This window comes from Rana temporaria, chromosome 3 (assembly GCF_905171775.1).
Source record: "Rana temporaria chromosome 3, aRanTem1.1, whole genome shotgun sequence".
In the NCBI taxonomy this organism is placed as follows: domain Eukaryota; kingdom Metazoa; phylum Chordata; class Amphibia; order Anura; family Ranidae; genus Rana; species Rana temporaria.
Genome location: NC_053491.1, coordinates 126,600,398 through 126,618,838, shown reverse-complemented (window position 1 = coordinate 126,618,838; position 18,441 = coordinate 126,600,398). Strand labels below are relative to the sequence as shown.

General features: G+C 46.6%; 1 protein-coding gene across 1 annotated transcript in view; it reads right to left on the bottom strand.

The window, feature by feature from the left end:
* CAMK1D (calcium/calmodulin dependent protein kinase ID) overlaps positions 1-18,215 on the bottom strand; it is a 404,427-nt gene extending 386,212 nt beyond the window's left edge. The window contains exon 1 of the mRNA XM_040343402.1: positions 17,935-18,215. Within this exon, the coding sequence (XP_040199336.1) occupies positions 17,935-18,026 (92 nt within the window). The 5' untranslated portion in view covers positions 18,027-18,215. The remainder of the gene's footprint in view (positions 1-17,934) is intronic.
* Between the last annotated feature and the right edge of the window lie 226 nt (positions 18,216-18,441).

Sequence of the window (18,441 nt, the reverse complement as noted above, 5' to 3'; positions counted from 1 at the left end):
TCCGGTTCCTTCCAACACCCCAAATATGTATTGACGTTTACCCAGATTCAGCTTTATATGTGTATTACTGGCGTAAGATCATTATAATGTCAACTTTTCCTAGGACACTGACTGATGTGAATTTCTCCTGACAGCCGTTGTATTCTATTATATATCCTGCTTAAGCAAGGACTATTGTATTCTGACAGCCGGTACCCACAGATGTCAGAATACCTTGACAGTGGCTATATCTAGTTTTTCACCTGACTCCTTTGATTTATTATTTGAATAATGTCTGGTGGGAGCACAATGTCTTTCGATTCATTCTGCAAGAGTGATTGGTGGGTGTTTTTCTGTACAGCCGTGGCCAAAGGTTTTGAGAATGACACAAATATTCATTTTCACAAGATCTGCTGCTTCAGTGTTTAGATCTTTAATAAACGTCAAAAGGGGTAAATTCACTAACATTTACTGTATGCGATAACACATTTGCGTGACTAATTTGCATAAATGATTGCATGCAGTGAATAAAGTAAAATTCACCAAAAAAAAAAAAAGAGATAATGCAATAAATATTTATCACAAAATTAAAAACGCGCCGGTAAATATCGTCAAAAAACATGCGGTTAGCTCTTAAGAGCCGGCTCACACAGGGGCAACAGCGCGACTTTGCAAGGCAACTTCAGCGCGACTTGGAGCAACTTACAACGCGACTTAAAGTTTCCTCCAGGACAGGCGACTTTGGCTGTGGCCAATCACAGAATAATCAGCTCTGTGGGAGGGAGGGGTTTACCTGAGTAAACTATTTTCTCTTCCTGTAAAGTTGCTTCAGTTAAGACAGTGATCTGACTTTGGAGGCAACTTCCAATAAAAATCAATGGGTACAAGTTGCCTAGAAGTCGCCTTGAAGTAGTACTGGAACCTTTTCTGAAGTCGGAGCGACTTCAGTAGTGTACATTAAGACAGCTCTCATTCACTTCAATTGAATTTCTCATGTCGCGCAAAATGGGGGGAGGGCGACACAAGTGAGATCCCAAGTCGCGGTAGTGTGAACCGGCACTAAGTCCAATTCACAAGAACAAAGAGTAAAAAAACATGCAATATTTATCACCAGGGTTTTGCTGGCAGTATCACATTGTGGTTCGGGAAGCCAGGAGCCGCATCCTTAAAAACGGATGACTCATTAACTGTCAGCGGGCTCCCCGCTGACAGCTGAATGTACAAAAAAACATGCCGGCAATTAAAAATTAGGAAAAAATAACAGCGTGAGGTCCCCCCCCCCCCCCCCCCCAATGTATACCAGGCCCTTCGGGTCTGGCATGGATTTTCCCAAGCCTGCTCCTTGGCATCCAGCTCAATGCTAAATAAATAAATTACTGCATGAAAAAATGTGGTAATTACCGCTCAAACACTGTATTCATTATTTAACGCAAAACTCTTCAAAATGTATTGGCCCAAAAGCATTATTTTACCGCATTTTATTGGCCATTATTTATCTCTTAGTGAATTGACCCCAAAGGCTTTTATTGATGACTACATTAGGTTTATGCAAAGAGTCAATATTTCCATGCTGACCTTTTTTTTCCCAAGACCTCTGCAATTCGCCCTGGCATGCTGTCAACCAATATTTTAGGCCACATCCTGACCGATGGCAGCCCATTTTTGCATAACCAATGCTTGGAGTTTGTCAGAATTTGTGGGGGTTTATTTGTTCATCCGGCTCTTGAGGATTGACCACAAGATCTCAATGGGATTAAGGTCTGAGGAGTTTCCTGCCCATGGACCCAAAATGTTGATGTTTTGTTCCCCAAGCCACTTAGTTATCACTTTTGCAAGGTGCTCCATCCTGCTGGGAAAAGGCATTGTTCGTCATCAGTTAGATAGCTGTAAGGTGGCAATTCCTCCCCATGACCACAAGTGTAAGGAGCATTTGTCCCACTAACCATCACACTAATGTATCATGAGTTGTAGACATAGGGCTAGAGTCCCAAAGAGTTACGCCGGCGTATCAGTAGATACGCCGACGTAACTCAGAATCTAAGCCCGTCGTAAGTTTAAGTGTATGCTCAAACTGAGATACACTTAAACCTAGCTAAGATACGACGGCCTGCGCCGTCGTATCTTAGGGTGCAATTTTTCCGCTGGCCGCTAGGTGGCACTTCCGTTGATTTCGGCGTAGAATATGTAAATTACTAGATACGCCGATTCACGAACGTCCGTCGCAGTAAAGATATGTCGTTTCCGTAAGAGATACGCCGCGTAAAGATAAAGCTGCCCCCTAGGTGGCGTAGCCAATGTTAAGTATGGCTGTCATTCCTGCGTCGAAATTTGAAAATTTTACGTTGTTTGCGTAAGTTGTCCGTGAATGAGGCTGGACGTAATTTACGTTCATGCCGAAACCAATACGTCCTTGCGGCGTACTTTGGAGCAATGCACACTGGGATATGTACACGGACGGCACATGCGCCGTTCGTAAAAAACGTCAATCACGTCGGGTCACCAACCATTTACATAAAACATGCCCCCTCATCCTCATTTGAATTAGGTGCGCTTACGCCGGCCCCATTTACGCAACGCCGCCGTAACTTAGGAGGCAAGTGCTTTGTGAATACAGCACTTGCCTCTCTGATTTACGGCGGCGTATCGTAAATACGATACGCTACGCCGCCGTAATAATGCGCCCGGCTACCTGAATCTAGCCCATAGTAATTTTTTCTCTGTGTTGAAAAGGTTGAGAAAGGCTAAATTAGATGGTTGCAATGGCCCACCTTTGGCTGGGGGGGGGGGGGGGGGCGTTTTGTCTTTGCAGCCATTGGGTGTAGAAGGTCCAGCAAGGGAGGTTTGTCCCTTGTAGGAACAAACTTGAGGGAACATTCAGTCTACCATACTGGTTATATCTTTTAATGCTTTTTCCAACGGTGCTAATACATTATATGACTACTGCTTGATATTGACTCCTTTAATACTGGGCATGAGGAAGTGGATATAAATTACAAAATGGGTTGACCTTTTCAAAGGATGTAATAAATGCGCAAATGCCAACCTGAAAGTACAACCATCTTCAGAAAGTCAGCCTTTCTGAAACAGGGCTCCATTAAACCCTAGGATTCAACCAGAGGTTGCTAGGGGTTTCTTCAACAGTGAACAATTTCTTCCTCTCTGATAACTAATCACTGACTCCAATGATCTTTTAAAGCTATCAGTAAGGAGAAGTCTTCCCACTGAGCATTAGTATAGAGAGGTCCTTTTCCCAATAACCACCAATATAAGGGGGCCATTCTCATTGACCACTAAAAAATATTATTATTATTATTATTATTATTATTATTATTATTATTAATAAAGAAAATAACTTTTTAGCAGAGGTTTTGAGATCAAAAAAATAATTTCATGTTTTTTTTTTCTTGTTAAAAAGGTTGAGAAATGTTGATCTTACGTGGCCACATGTTTCTGAACGTGTAACTGAATTGCACCTTAAAACTGTTTTGAAGTATAATTAAGACAAACCTTTTTAAGTTTTGAATAGGAAAAAAGTTGAACCGTGGTTCGTGGACTTTGTGGGCTTGAAGGGGTGGTGGAGCCCTCTACACTATTCTGATTTTCAGCCTGTAATTTATCAGGTTGCTTATTTAGAATGTGACCACCACCCTGTATGATTTAGGGTCTAGAATGCTACTATGTATTTTATGCACATGGTTTTAACCTGTTATTGTGCATTAATAAAGTTTTGTGTTTTTTCTTACTTTGGTTTGTGCCCATAAAGTTCATGAACCACTGTTCAACTTGTTTCCTTTTGTACTGAAAATATTGGGACATGGCCCTGTTGTATGATCAGAGTTAAAGTGGAAGTAAACACTCCTATTATTTTCAGCCAAGGAAGCTGCCATATTGGCCTCAGTTTAATCTTCAACTGCCATGGTGTTGTACATGTGATCAGTTATGACACCAGCCATTGGATGGTTTAACGGTTTGGTTGAGAGCACAACCAATGGGAGTGTTACATCTTTAACAAGTTTCCATACTAACGACACCCAATGGTTCCTCGTTTAAGTTGTTTCTAGATTTTAGTTTTGAATAGAGTGGAGAGGGATTAGATTACCTGTCAGGTTTTTATTTCTGTGTTCCCCCATTAGGGAGATCCACTTTCACTATTTTTCATGTTTACCACTATTACAGAAAATCCAAAATTTTGGGTTGTGCCCAGAACAGTTACATAGGGGAAATCTTCCAATATGGACACTAGTTCTGGTGACCTTGATGACAATCAGAGATTCCCTGACTTTGGAGGGATTTCTTCTCACTTTCTGTTTTGGCTATGGGACTGGGAGTGAAAAAAAAATCTCTCCAATGGGATGCAAATGAAAACAAAAAACCTGACAAGGTTCATAATCCCCTATCACTCCAAAATTAAATAAAAAGTTTTGACTTTCCTTCTACCTTATTAAATTGAAAATTGGTTGTGCCCAACGATTTTATAAAATGTATTACTAAAATAAGTTTTTGTTTTATATATGTTGAAAATATTTTTCTTGAGTGATACATAATTTACTTTATTTCCTTGTGCTATGTTATAAATATTGCGTAGATGATATCACTGCAAGAAAAAAAAAAAAAGAGCACTATGTTGTTACTGTTTAGTAAAATGATAATTTGAGGCCTACCCAGGCACCCTGTTGAACATTAAGTATGACTAAGAAACGGTTGTATTGTTATGATTTTTATTTGTGCTTTATTGTGTATCTTTGAAAAATACAATAAAAAACATTTGAAAAAAAAAAGAAAAAAAGGAGTTGAAAAAAAAAAAAAAAAAAGAGCACTATTACTAACCCAAATTTAATGACACTATTCTTTCTGTGTTAAAAGCTTAGGCAGGATATATTAAACTGAAGAAAATGAAGTAGGCAGATATAAAACAGTTGGTGGATGATCCTTTATAATTATGAACTTCCATTAATTACAACACTGACCCCTTAAAATATATTATCAGCTAAGAAAATAATGATGAATTAAATTAATAATAAAAATTCCCTGTGAACTGCTGAACACTAGGCATGCTTTGTCCCCTCATAATCCAGCCAGTGATTTGGAAAAACACCAAAGTATTTATTTCCATGGTACCTGTACATGCAAACCCAGAAGCAAGCATGGCTCCCAGGAGCTCCATTTCTACTTTCTGCTCATTTAATTTCATTCACATCCTGCTTTCTCCAACACTGCAGGCAATGCACCTGCTACAACTTCCATGTCTTATCAAATGACAGCAATAAACAGTTGTAAGTTTTGAAATTGGCCTGAGTGCAACAGCAGTGCAAAAGAAAAAACATCTTTAAAATTCGAGATTTTCCTAGCTTGTGACGGAAAATATTGATTATATGAAGACAGGAGGCGAGTATCTTATGCATTAATCCTTCTTTATTAATGCTCACAGCAGAAGTGTAAAACCTTTAACGAATGTAATAAAAGAAAAAACTGGTAGAACCACACCTCCCAGCAGTCCCATGGCCTAAACCACTCCCATTCTAGTCTCTATAAATGGACTGCTCTCACTAGAATCTTCCTCTTTCTTTGCGTGAGTACGAGGTGTCGTTTCCTAATCTCCGATTACCGACTCTTCGGCCAGCCGGCCCACGATTTGTAACCGAAGACTTTCAAAGGAGGAAGGTCGTAGGCCCCGACTGTGTCGACCCACAGCACTTGTTGATTGAACCGAACAGGGGAACATCACCCTAACCATAGGTCAACCGAACGAACGACTCCAGGTAAACGAAAAATCAGTAGCCTGAAATAGAAGACCCAAAACATGAAAGGGTTGGGAAGGGAGGGAAGATACTCGCCTCCTGTCTTCATATAATCAATATTTTCCGTCACAAGCTAGGAAAATCTCGAATTATACATCAGACAGGAGGCTCATATCTTATGCAAGTTCAAAGCTAACACAGCATAAATGTATATACCAAGAAAAGGTCAAAACATTACATAGCAATCAAACATCATAAAACAGACATGGCAACATGATCCTCCGGTCTGAAATAGAAAAAACGGAAGACTGATTCAGAAGACCAATCAGCCGCCATTAATAGCTCAGAGAGTGAGCCTCCGGTCGCCATCACCTTGGTAGCCATGGCCCCTCTGGCCGAGTGTGCTCCAAACAGCGTGATGTCTATACCCGCCAACGCCATGGTGGACCTAACCCAGCGCGCTAGAGTGGCGGTTGTGACCGGATGATGAGGTCTGATGTAAGAAACTAATAGTTGGGAGGAGTCCGGACTACGTAGATCCGCGGTGCTAGCTTCGTATGCTTGTAGGCATCTAACCACACAGAGTCGTGGGTGTGTAGGGAAAAAGGGATAAAAAACCGAGTGCAGGCCGGTCTTCGTCCTGCGGACTATCGTGAACTTGACGCCTTGAGGTGAAAATTGTCGCCTAGAGATGTCCAAGGCTCTAACGTCGGAAACGCGCTTTATAGAAATCAGACAAAGCAGGATAGTAAGTTTGAATGACAGCATCTTAAGAGACAGCGACTCGTTGTCTTCCCAGCTCGAGAGCATGGCAAGGACCCTGGAAACGTCCCAAGTGGACTGATACTTAGGCCGCGGGGGTCGTTTGAACCTGATACCTCGCAGGAGTCTGCAGATCAGGGGGTGTTTGCCGACAGGCCTGGAATCCACTGGATAGTGATAGGCCGATATGGCCGACCTGTAAACATTGATGGAACTGTAAGCCTTGCCAGAGGAAAAAGACTCCGCCAAGTAGTTCGCAATGATGGTTATAGGGGCACGCAAGGGATCAGCTTGCCGTTGGTCACACCAACGTACCCAAAGTAGCCAGGCTGATCGGTATGCCGACCGAGTCCCCGGGGCCCAGGCCATGGTGAGGAGGTCTCTAGCCGAGCTTGAAAGGCCGTCACCCGGGTCTGGCATCCAGAGACCAGCCATGCTAGGAGCATCAGATTGCCTTCTTCCACTAAGGGGTGAATGCCCTTGGTCGGGTGTAACAGGATATGAGGGAACTGGGGAAGGACTCTGGGGTGGTCGATGATCGAGTCCAGCAGCAGAGGGAACCAAGGTTGAGCTGGCCACCACGGTGTGATCAGAACCACCGTTGCTCCCTGATTGGCGATTTGCCGAAGGACCCTGGGGATCATTGAGAACGGGGGAAACGCATAATGTGTACCCCCTGTCCAGGAGTGGCGGAAAGCGTCCACTGCCGAGGACCCTGGGTCCGGTCTCCAACTGAAGAAGTGGGGCAGTTGGTGGTTGAGGCGAGAGGCGAAAAGGTCTATGCCCAAAGGTCCCCAAAGTAAATTTATCTGGGTGAAAACCGAACAGTCCAAGCCCCAGTCGCTGGAGTCTACCAGATATCGAGAGTTCCAGTCTGCTACTGTGTTGGAGACCCCCGGGATGTATTCTGCTAGCAGAGAGATGTCTCGAGACAGACAGAAATGCCAGATCTCCGCGGAGATGTCCGCTAGAATCTTGGATCTGGTACCTCCCAGGCGGTTGATGTATTGAACCGCTGAAATATTGTCCATGCGTAATAATACGCAACAGTTGGTCCGTGTTGCCAGGAAACTCTGAATGGCGAAGAGAGCCGCTGAGAGTTCCAAAGCGTTGATATGTAACAGGGATTCCTCCCTGGACCAGATCCCTCCTGTGGACAGTAGCCCCAAGCGGGCGCCCCAGCCATGTCGGCTCGCGTCCGACTCGATGACAACATCTGGTTGTGCATTGAAAATTGTCCGGCCGTTCCACTCGGTGGCGTGGCGGAGCCACCAGCGTAACTCGACCTGAGCTTCTGGGGATATGGACACTTCGTCCGCGTAGCGGAGGCCCCGTCGCAGGTGTAAGATTTTTAACCTCTGGAGGGCCCGGTAATGTAAGGGGGCCGGGAAGATGGCCTGGATGGATGCAGCTAGTAGGCCGACTATGCGTGCTAGAATGCGTAGGGATAGGAAACCCTTGCGCAGAACCGCCCTGATCTCTTTTCGGATTAGAGCCAATTTCTCGCTGGGAAGTCGCAGGATAGCGAGTTGGGTGTCTATTGAGAAACCCAGAAATTCCATCTCCTGTGCAGGGACGAGAACCGATTTTTCTCGGTTGATTACGAAGCCCAGGCTTTGTAACAGGTCGATGGTCCAGTTCATGTGACGATACGCCAGATTCCTGGAGTAAGTCATTATGAGGAGATCGTCCAGGTAAATGATCAGACGAACTCCCCTGCTCCTCAGCGCTGCCACGACCGGTTTCAGGAGCTTGGTAAAGCACCACGGGGCTGAGGACAGGCCGAACGGTAGGCACGTAAATTGCCAGATGCGACCCCACCATCTGAAGCGGAGGAGATGTTGAGACTCTGGATGCATGGGAACCGTGAGGTAGGCGTCCTTTAGGTCTACCTTCACTAACCAGTCCCCTGGGGTGAGTAGGTCCCGGAGGCAGTGAATGCCTTCCATCTTGAAATGCCGATAGGCGACATGTTGGTTCAAGTCCCGGAGATTTATGACCGGGCGATAACCCCCCCCCTTCTTCTTGACCAGGAAGAGGTTGCTGAGGAAGCCCGGGGATGGGGTGACGACTTCGGTGACCGCATGTTTGGCTAACAATTCCCGAAGTTCGGTGTCTATAAGGGTCACATTTTGTTCTGAAAAATGGATAGGGGGTGGTATTATCCCCAGAGTCGGTGGGGAAACCAGGTCTATTTGGAAACCCGTTACCGTGTTCAGAACCCAGGGATCTGCCGTAATCGCAGACCAGGCGTGCGTAAAAAACATTAGGCGGCCTCCCACCGGTATGAGGGGAAAGGGAATGAGAGTGGTACTCACCGGAATACGGGCGTGAACGAGGGTATCCTCTTTGGCCGCGTCCTCTCCAGGGTCTTCCACGGGGGGGGGGAAGAATGGTGCCGGTTGCGCGGTGGTGGTATAGTGGGCGGGAGCCTGGTTATAGTGTGTTTGGGCAGAAGACCTCTGAAAGGGTCTGCCCGTGTTGTATCGGCCGGCAGAACGGCCCCTGTTTCTGCCGGCCCGGGGAAAAACTCTGGCATTGTTGGTTTTCTTCAGGGATGTTTGTGCCTTGTCCAGGCTGTTGAACATGCCAACAAATTTATTAATGTCCTTTATTAAGGACTCGCCAAAAAGCATGCCCTCTGCTGAGGGGCCTGGCTCGGACTCTGCTAAATGGGCTAGTTGCGGGTCGAGGCGCATGAGAATTGAGCGCCTGCGCTCGACTGAACAGGCGGTGTTGGCGTTGCCCGTAAGGCATATGGCTCTTTGGGCCCAACCGCGCAGTTGAGTTAGGTCAACCCCTTGGCCAGTTGTTGCGGATTGTTCCGCCAGATTCAGAATTTTGGTCAGAGGCCCGAACAGGTCCAGGATACGATCCTGGATATTATTGAAGGACCGATCGATCCCTTTCTTAGGCATCTTTCCTGTTTTAAGCAGGTATTTCATTAGTATAGGGTCCACTGTAGGTGTGACAACCGCTTTCATAGGGATATGCGGGCGGGGGCACTCCGCTCTAAGTTTGTTGCGATTGGATTTATCCAATGGTCTCCGTGCCCAGAGCTCTACATATTGGGACACATGGGGCAGGGGAGACCAGTCCCCCGAGCGGGGATGTGAGATAGTGTCAGGGTTGAAAAGGGGTTCCCCCATGGCGTCTAATACGTCTTTGCCCTGGTTGTCAGGGTTGGCATCCGGGAGGATTGCCGAAGCCCCCGCATCCTCTTCCTCATAACAATCAGACCCTGAGACCTCTGATTTATCCGACTCGGCGGATGAATCGTCGTCTGACTCTATGATGTAAGAGTCTGGTTTGGCTCTCTTAGCGGAACCATGCCTTTTTGTTGACTCTCTGAGGCTCAGAGGTTGAAAAGGGTCTGTAGGATGCGTGGGGTGGCAGTCCGTGGAAGGATCTGCTCGCAGCATATTGTTAGCTTCCCCTGCCGGGGAGTCATAAACCGTCACCACGTTCTTCCTTTTAAAGGAGGATTTTCCCTTCTTTGTGGCCGGTTCTGTGCCGAGTGGTACGGGCACAGGGGGATAGTTGGATTGGGAAGCTCCAGAAGCGGCAGTTACTGCTAGTGCTGCTTGGACAGACTGGTTAATAAGGTCCTGTAATTGGGAAGTACTGAGAAGGTGAGTAGGTTCCAGGACCAATTCCTGCCCTGTGGGGGAGGGGGAGCCCTCTTCAGTCATCGTAATGAAAGAGAGAGGCAGCGGTGCAAGGGTTAATAGTGCACAGAACGTTTTGCAGATATCTGTGAAAATAATATATATATATGGCAGGCAAGCACACCTAAAGGTTCTGTGAGAATTTTGGGGTAGTAGAATGTGGGCACAGGGTAAGGATGGGAATTAAATTCCCAGGAGAAGATGCGGTGAACAGACTATACCAGGCTCTCCCTCCGGTCACCAGCGCCGACTGGCACGCGACGGGAGGAGAGCCTGTGAGCGAATGCGCTCTGGGGGCGAAGTCTCGCGAGACTACGGCCCCCAGGCGTCTATTGGTTGGAAGGTGTGAGAGAGCACGTCTCCCGGGTCCAGCGCGCGAAGCGATAGGACGGCGGGGGCGGCTCTGCAGGAGTAGAGCGAGGGGAGGCTCCGCCTACTTGGCGACGCGTGTTCGTCCTATGGAGGGGAAAGAAGGGGGAGATTGCCCAAGATGGCGCGCCGCATAGGAGAAGGAAGAGGGAGGGAGGGGTGCGTAGATCGCTGACAGATCTGACAATAGCAGCGGTGCCAGCGGAACGGAGGTAAGGAAAAATATAGAGAGGCACAGAAAAGTGCTAAGGATAAAGAGGTGTAAGGTACAGTACACTAAGGTAAAAAGAGGTTGGAAAAAAGCTTAGGTATCAAGGAGATATGGGATTTCTTCAAAATCGCACCACAATAGACATAGAAATATATATAATATATATAATAATAATATCAATATCTAATAATCCGTGTATACTTATCTATGCTCCGCCGTGAGCAGAAAGAAAGAGGAAGATTCTAGTGAGAGCAGTCCATTTATAGAGACTAGAATGGGAGTGGTTTAGGCCATGGGACTGCTGGGAGGTGTGGTTCTACCAGTTTTTTCTTTTATTACATTCGTTAAAGGTTTTACACTTCTGCTGTGAGCATTAATAAAGAAGGATTAATGCATAAGATATGAGCCTCCTGTCTGATGTATAATTGTAATTATTACATTAGAAATCTCAACATTATACATCTAACCTTACAAATTGACAAGTTTTACTGTTCATAAAGTAAAAAATGTCAAAAGTGCACGGTAAGACCTTTACTGTAGGCTCATCCTGACTCATTCTACACACCAACTGTCATACAGATAACAAAACTGAAAGTTTCTTGTATAAAAAAAAAAAAAACACTACTTGGCCTGCATCCTCTAATGCAGGGATGTCAAACTCCATTTCATTGTGGGCCGCATCAGCATTATGATTGTTCGCAAAAGGGCCGGTTGTATCTGTAAGATTAGATGTCCAGCGCATCCCCTCCCCTTACATTAAGTGTCAAAAGCCACCCCACCATCAGAAGTTTTGTCCCCCACTCTCTCTTACATCACAGTGCACCCCCCGTTCCTTATGCTGCTGCGGGGAAGAAGCTGGATGCATTGCTTGAAAGAAGAAAGTAGGGGTCTGGAGGAGGACCAGAGGCGGCTGGAGCTCTCCTGCAGCTGCAGGCCGCGGGCCTTGTGTTTGACACCTGTGCTCTAATGTATATTTAAAAACCAAACTGCATTTACATGGGATGCTAGGCAGAACATTTAATACAACTTTACCTTGTAAATATAAGATACAACACTCATATTTGTGTGGATTCAATTGGCTGTGGCCTTTTATTATAGGTATATAATAATTACATTAACAGCATATAATCAAATACCGATATGAAAATATATCAACAACAACACACGTTAGCTTAGCTATTAAAGCTCAAGCTAATAAAACAATAACTTAAAGTTCCTTTTCTCGGTCTGAAAAGTCAGCTCAGGGCAGACTTTCAACTCCCAGCGTCCATGCACTTTTATTACTTACAACTGAAACACGCATTTGATGCTCAGAGGGAGGCTGATATATGGTCCATGGACTCGGCACCAGTCTTTAATTTCCTGTCTGAGGTGTCCACCTACAAGGGGTTTATATCCAGTTGCTATGCTATGTTAAATCTCATCCTACCGGGTACCCCTCTTAAGGCGGTGGCTCGGTGGGAACGGAATGTGGAAGCGTTTGAAGATGAGCAGTGGGAGGAGGCCACACAGACTGTCGCAACGCTACATCCTCTTAAGGGTCCACTAAACACCAGCCAGGCTGGCACGAATGGGACTGGGGGTAGACCCCTGCTGCACTAGGTGCTGCAGGGACCATGGAGATCTCATCCACCTTCTGTGGCGCTGCCCGAAGCTCCACCTGTACTGGACAGGGGTGGTTGACACTATTAATGGGGCCTTCCAGATACAGGTTCCCCTGAGGCCAAGGTTTGCCTGCTGGGGATAACTGAGGGCCTCCTAGTGGAGGATATCCCTAGACAGGCTATAGGCAGGGCCCTGTTCCAGGCTTGTTTAGTGATACTAAGACACTGGAAGGACACTGAACCACCTACAGTGCAGGAATGGATTAAGCAGATGGGGGTCACTTTGAGACTGGAGAAGGTGGGGTATCAGAGAAGAAGGACCAGCGGTAAATATGAAAAGTTATGGGCCCAGTGGCTTGATGTTCCGGGTCTAGCCCCGATAGATCTTGTGTATGACCGGCTATTCTAGGTTTGCGATTGGCTGGTTCCTGAATACTTGTACATGCCCGCGGGGTGGGGGAGTGGGGGACGGCTTTAAGGGAATTTGCAATACCGAGTGGCTTTTGGCGAAGTGTCGTGTCAGTGTATTATTCCTTGTGATTTCATTTATGATTGTGCTCTGGAGTTTTGTATGATGTTTTCCACATTTGCTCAATAAAAACTTTGTTTGAGAAAAAAAAAAAGTTCCTTTTCAAAAGAAAAGGACAAAAACCTCATAATGTGGGCCACGACATGGGACGGAGGGCGGGATGTGCCTCTTTTTTCAAATCCCCGCCGACTGCGCTGCTAATGACGCATTTTTTTCTTTTATAGATCCCTGCTCATGCCAGAACTGTTGATGACCTTCATAAGCCAATTATAGGTAAGTAAATAAACTGACAAAAACTGTTTTTTTTACTGTAAAAATATATTCTGCCAGCATCCCATATGTGGTGGGCGGGGATATTTCACGCCCCACCCCCCACTGCTATTCTGCACCAACTGTCATACAGATAACAAAACTGAAAGTTTCTAGTATAAAAAAAAAAACACTACTTGGCACGCATCCTAATGTATATTTAAAAATCAAACTGCATTTACATTCTATTAAATCCTATACATTTAAGAATACGTATTTGCTTACTATAATAGTGGAAGATGCAGTGATTAAGTACAAAGAACAGCGACCCAATGTATCCAAATATAACAGGACTACAAAACCTGAAATCTGATCAGCAGACTACAAGGTTTCTGCCCTTTGCACACAGTCGTGATACTTTACACGGCTCTATTAGAAGTCCAGGAATGTATCAAAATGTATGATATCTCATTTCTAAAAGCAGGAGCATTGCCCAGAGCAACCAATCACCTTCTAGTTGACATTTGTCTGGTACAAACTGAAAAATGAAAGCAAATGTGATTGATTGTTTCGAAACTCATTGCTATTTGTCCTTTCAATTTTGCTTGCATCAAAAGTTCCAATACTTTATAACAAAACAGTAATATATCAGTAAGTCTGGATGGATGACCTACCCAAGAAAAAAATGTAACCAACAGACTGGCATCTGTAAATACGTTTGCCCAGCCAATCATCGGTGACAGCCCAATCCTCAAACTTTACACAAATATTTATCCAAGTTTATCTAGTTCTCATCTCACTAACATAAAGGGCTCTGTATGAGCAGGTTATACTAGTAGCTATGACATTCAATGTACCATTGTTGCATGATACACTGTATTTTCTTGTGTTTAATAAATATTACTATTGTTATTATTATTCTCTGCCATTTGTTTACTCACAATGTGCGGGTTCTAAGCCTACACGGTCATTCCTCTGTACAATACATATTTACTTTGTAGTGTAACACAACTAAAGAATGTGGCCCAGATTCACAAAGACTTACGACGGCGTATCTCCAGATACGCCGTCGTAAGTCCGAATGGCCGCCGTCGTATCTATGCGCCCGATTCATAGAATCAGTTACGCATAGATTTGGCCAAGATACGAGCGGCGTAAGTCACCTACGCCGTCGTATCTTGGGTTGCAATAATTACGCTGGTCGCTAGGTGGCGCTTCCTTGATTTCCGCGTCGAATATGTAAATGAGCAAGATACGCCGATTCACGAACGTACGAACGCCCGTCGCAATTAGTTACGCCGTTTACGTAAGACATACGCCGGCGTAAAGATAAAGCTGGGCTCTAGGTAGCGCAGCCCATGCAAAGTATGGACATCGGAACAAGCGTATCTTTTTACGTCGTTTGCGTAAGCCGTACGCGAATAGGGCTGTGCGTAAGTTACGTTCACGTACCCGGCAATGAGCCGACGTATCTTCGGGCGTAAATACGACGTGATACTGAGCATGCACGCGCATGCGCCGTTCGTTCGGCCATGCATCTACATGGGGTCAAGCCTAATTTAAATACAACACGCCCCCTACCAGCCTACTTTGAATTACGCGCGCTTACGCCGGCCGATTTACGCTACGCCGCCGTAACTTAGGACGCAAGCGCTTTGTGAATACAGCACTTGTCTCTCTAAGCTGCGGCGGCGTAGCGTAAATACGGTACGCCCGCGCAACGTAGAGCGGCCGTATGTGAATCCGGGAAGTACGCTACACGCGTCGCCGTTCAAAAAAATGACGTCACGGTGCGCAAAGCACGGCGGGAGTTAAGAAACGGAGCATGCGCAGTAGGTCCGGCGCGGGAGCGCGCCTAAGTTAAATGGCACACGCCCATTTGAATTGGCCCGCCTTGCGCCGGAGGCCGCCGGCGTAGTTTTCATCGCAAGTGCTTGGTGAATCAGGCACTTGCGATGAAAAATTGCGGCGGTGTAACGTATCTAGGATACGTTACGCCGCCACGATTCTACGTGAATCTGGCCCTAAGCACCAAGCAGCAAGAACAGCACATGTTTCTCCCAGTGTATAATTAACCTCCTAGGCACACTCTAAGCACTAAACAGCAGGTAAACCCTGTGCATCTCCCAGTAATCCCAGTATAATCCACCTACCCATGCACTGGTAGGGCTCATGTGTCTCCTAGTGATCCCAGTATAATCCACCCACCTAGGCATACTCCAAGCACTGGACAGCAGGTAGAGCCCACAGGGTGATCCCAGTATAATCTACCTACCTGGGCACAGGACAGCAGGCAGAGCCCATCTATTGCAGGCAAACCCTGGTGTGTCCCAGTGATGTCAGTGTAATCTACCTACCTATACAGAAGCAATAAACAGCTGGTAAAACCCATGCATCTCCCAGTTTACAGTATAATCCAATTACCCAGCAACTGGACAGATGTTACAGTCCATGTGTCTCGCTGTCATACCAGTATAACCTACCTACCTAGGCACACGTAAACACCAGTCAGCAGGTATAATCCATATATTGTATCTCCCAGTGATCCCAGTATAACCCACCTACCTAGGCACACCCTAAGCACTGATCAGCAGGTATAACCTATACATCTCTCAGTGATCCCAGTATCACCCACTGACCTAGGAACACTCTTAGCACTGGTCAGTAGGTAGAGCCCATATATTGTATCTCTCCCAGTGGTTACAAGTTACAGTATAGCCCACCTACCTAGGCACACTCTAAGCACTGGTCAGCAGGTATAACCCATGCATCTCTCAGTGATCCCATTATCACCACCTATCTAGGTATCTGTAAGCACTGGACAGCAGGTGTAACCCATGTATCTCCCATTGATCCCAGTATCACCCACCTAATAAACAACTGTAAGCACTGGTCAGCAGTTGTAGCCCGTGTATCTCCCAGTATTACCCACCTACCTAGGCACACTCTAAGCACTGGTCGCCAGGTAGAGCCCAAATGTCCCCCATTGATCCCAGTATAGCCCACCTACCTAGACCCACCGTTCACCAGGTATAAGCCACCTATCTCCCAGTGATTCCAGTATCACCACCTACCTAGGCACACTAAGCATTGGTCAGCAGGTGTAACCCATGTATCTCCCAGTGATTCCAGTATCACCACCTACCTAGGCACACTAAGCATTGGTCAGCAGGTATTAGCCATGTATCTCTCAGTATCACCACCTACTTAAGCACACTAAGCATTGGTCAGCAGGTATAAGCCATGTATCTCCCAGTATCACCACCTACCTAGGCACACTAAGCATTGGTCAGCAGGTATAAGCCATGCATCTCCCAGTATCACCACCTACCTAGGCACACTAAGCATTGGTCAGCAGGTATAACCCATGTATCTCCCAGTATCACCACCTACCTAGGCACACTAAGCATTGGTCAGCAGGTATAAGCCATGTATCTCCCAGTATCACCCCCTACCAAGGCACACTAAGCATTGGTCAGCAGGTATAAGCCATGTATCTCCCAGTATCACCACCTACCTAGGCACTCTAAGCATTGGTCAGCAGGTATAAGCCATGTATCTCCCAGTATCACCACCTACCTAGGCACACTAAGCATTGGTCAGCAGGTATAAGCCATGTATCTCTCAGTGTTTCCAGTATCACCACCTACCTAGGCACACTAAGCATTGGTCAGTCAGCAGGTGTAACCCATGTATCTCTCAGTATCACCACCTACCTAGGCACACTAAGCATTGGTCAGCGGGTATAAGCCACGTATCTCCCAGTATCACCACCTACCTAGGCACACTAAGCATTGGTCAGCAGGTATAAGCCATGTATCTCCCAGTATCACCACCTACCTAGGCACACTAAGCATTGGTCAGCAGGTATAAGCCATGCATCTCCCAGTATCACCACCTACCTAGGCACACTAAGCATTGGTCAGCAGGTATAACCCATGTATCTCCCAGTATCACCACCTACCTAGGCACACTAAGCATTGGTCAGCAGGTATAAGCCATGCATCTCCCAGTATCACCCCCTACCAAGGCACACTAAGCATTGGTCAGCAGATGTAACCCATGTATCTCTCAGTGATTCCAGTATCACCACCTACCTAGGCACACTAAGCATTGGTCAGCAGGTATAAGCCATGTATCTCCCAGTATCACCACCTACCTAGGCACTCTAAGCATTGGTCAGCAGGTATAAGCCATGTATCTCCCAGTATCACCACCTACCTAGGCACACTAAGCATTGGTCAGCAGGTATAAGCCATGTATCTCTCAGTGTTTCCAGTATCACCACCTACCTAGGCACACTAAGCATTGGTCAGTCAGCAGGTGTAACCCATGTATCTCTCAGTATCACCACCTACCTAGGCACACTAAGCATTGGTCAGCGGGTATAAGCCACGTATCTCCCAGTATCACCACCTACCTAGGCACACTAAGCATTGGTCAGCAGGTATAAGCCATGTATCTCCCAGTATCACCACCTACCTAGGCACACTAAGCATTGGTCAGCAGGTATAAGCCACGTATCTCCCAGTATCACCACCTACCTAGGCACACTAAGCATTGGTCAGCAGGTATAAGCCATGTATCTCCCAGTATCACCACCTACCTAGGCACACTAAGCATTGGTCAGCAGGTGTAACCCATGTATCTCTCAGTGGTCCAGAAGTATCACCCACCAACCTAGACCCACTCCAAGCACTGGTCGGTAGGTACCCCCAGTAATAGTCATCTATGGGGCAGTGCAGGTGTGTTGGTAAAGTTCCCGTGTCGGACGGATCACACACACACATGTATGGAGAGGTAAGTAGTAGATGGCGGTACTTACGATCCGAGCACCTCCCTGAAGTCGAAGATCTTCTTGACGTCGTCCACTTGTTTCTTCCAGGAGGAGCTGTTCTCTCCGTTCTCCCGAGCCATGGTGAGCGGTACCGGGCACAGAGGGTACCAGCTGGGCACAGATCTCCTTCCTCCGGGCTGTCTGCTCTGACTTCTCACACTTCCTGATGACAAGTCAGTTCATCCCCGGGGGAGCCGGTCAGGCATCGGCGGAGGAGAGGACCGCCTTGTCCTTGTCTGCTCGGCGCTGTGCACGGGGAGGAGGAGGAGGGGGGAGGGGGTGTCACTTTGCGGGCTGGGCTCCCCCTACTCCCGGCTGATGATGACACGGTACACGCCGCTCTCCTGTCACACCGAGGAGCCCCGATCACACTGACAACTCACTAATCACTTGGAGTGAATTCGCATTGCACCAAAATCCCGCACACGTCAAGGAGACTCCTATCCTGGGGGCTGGACCTACCGGATCCCACCGATCACTGCACCGAAAAGTGCC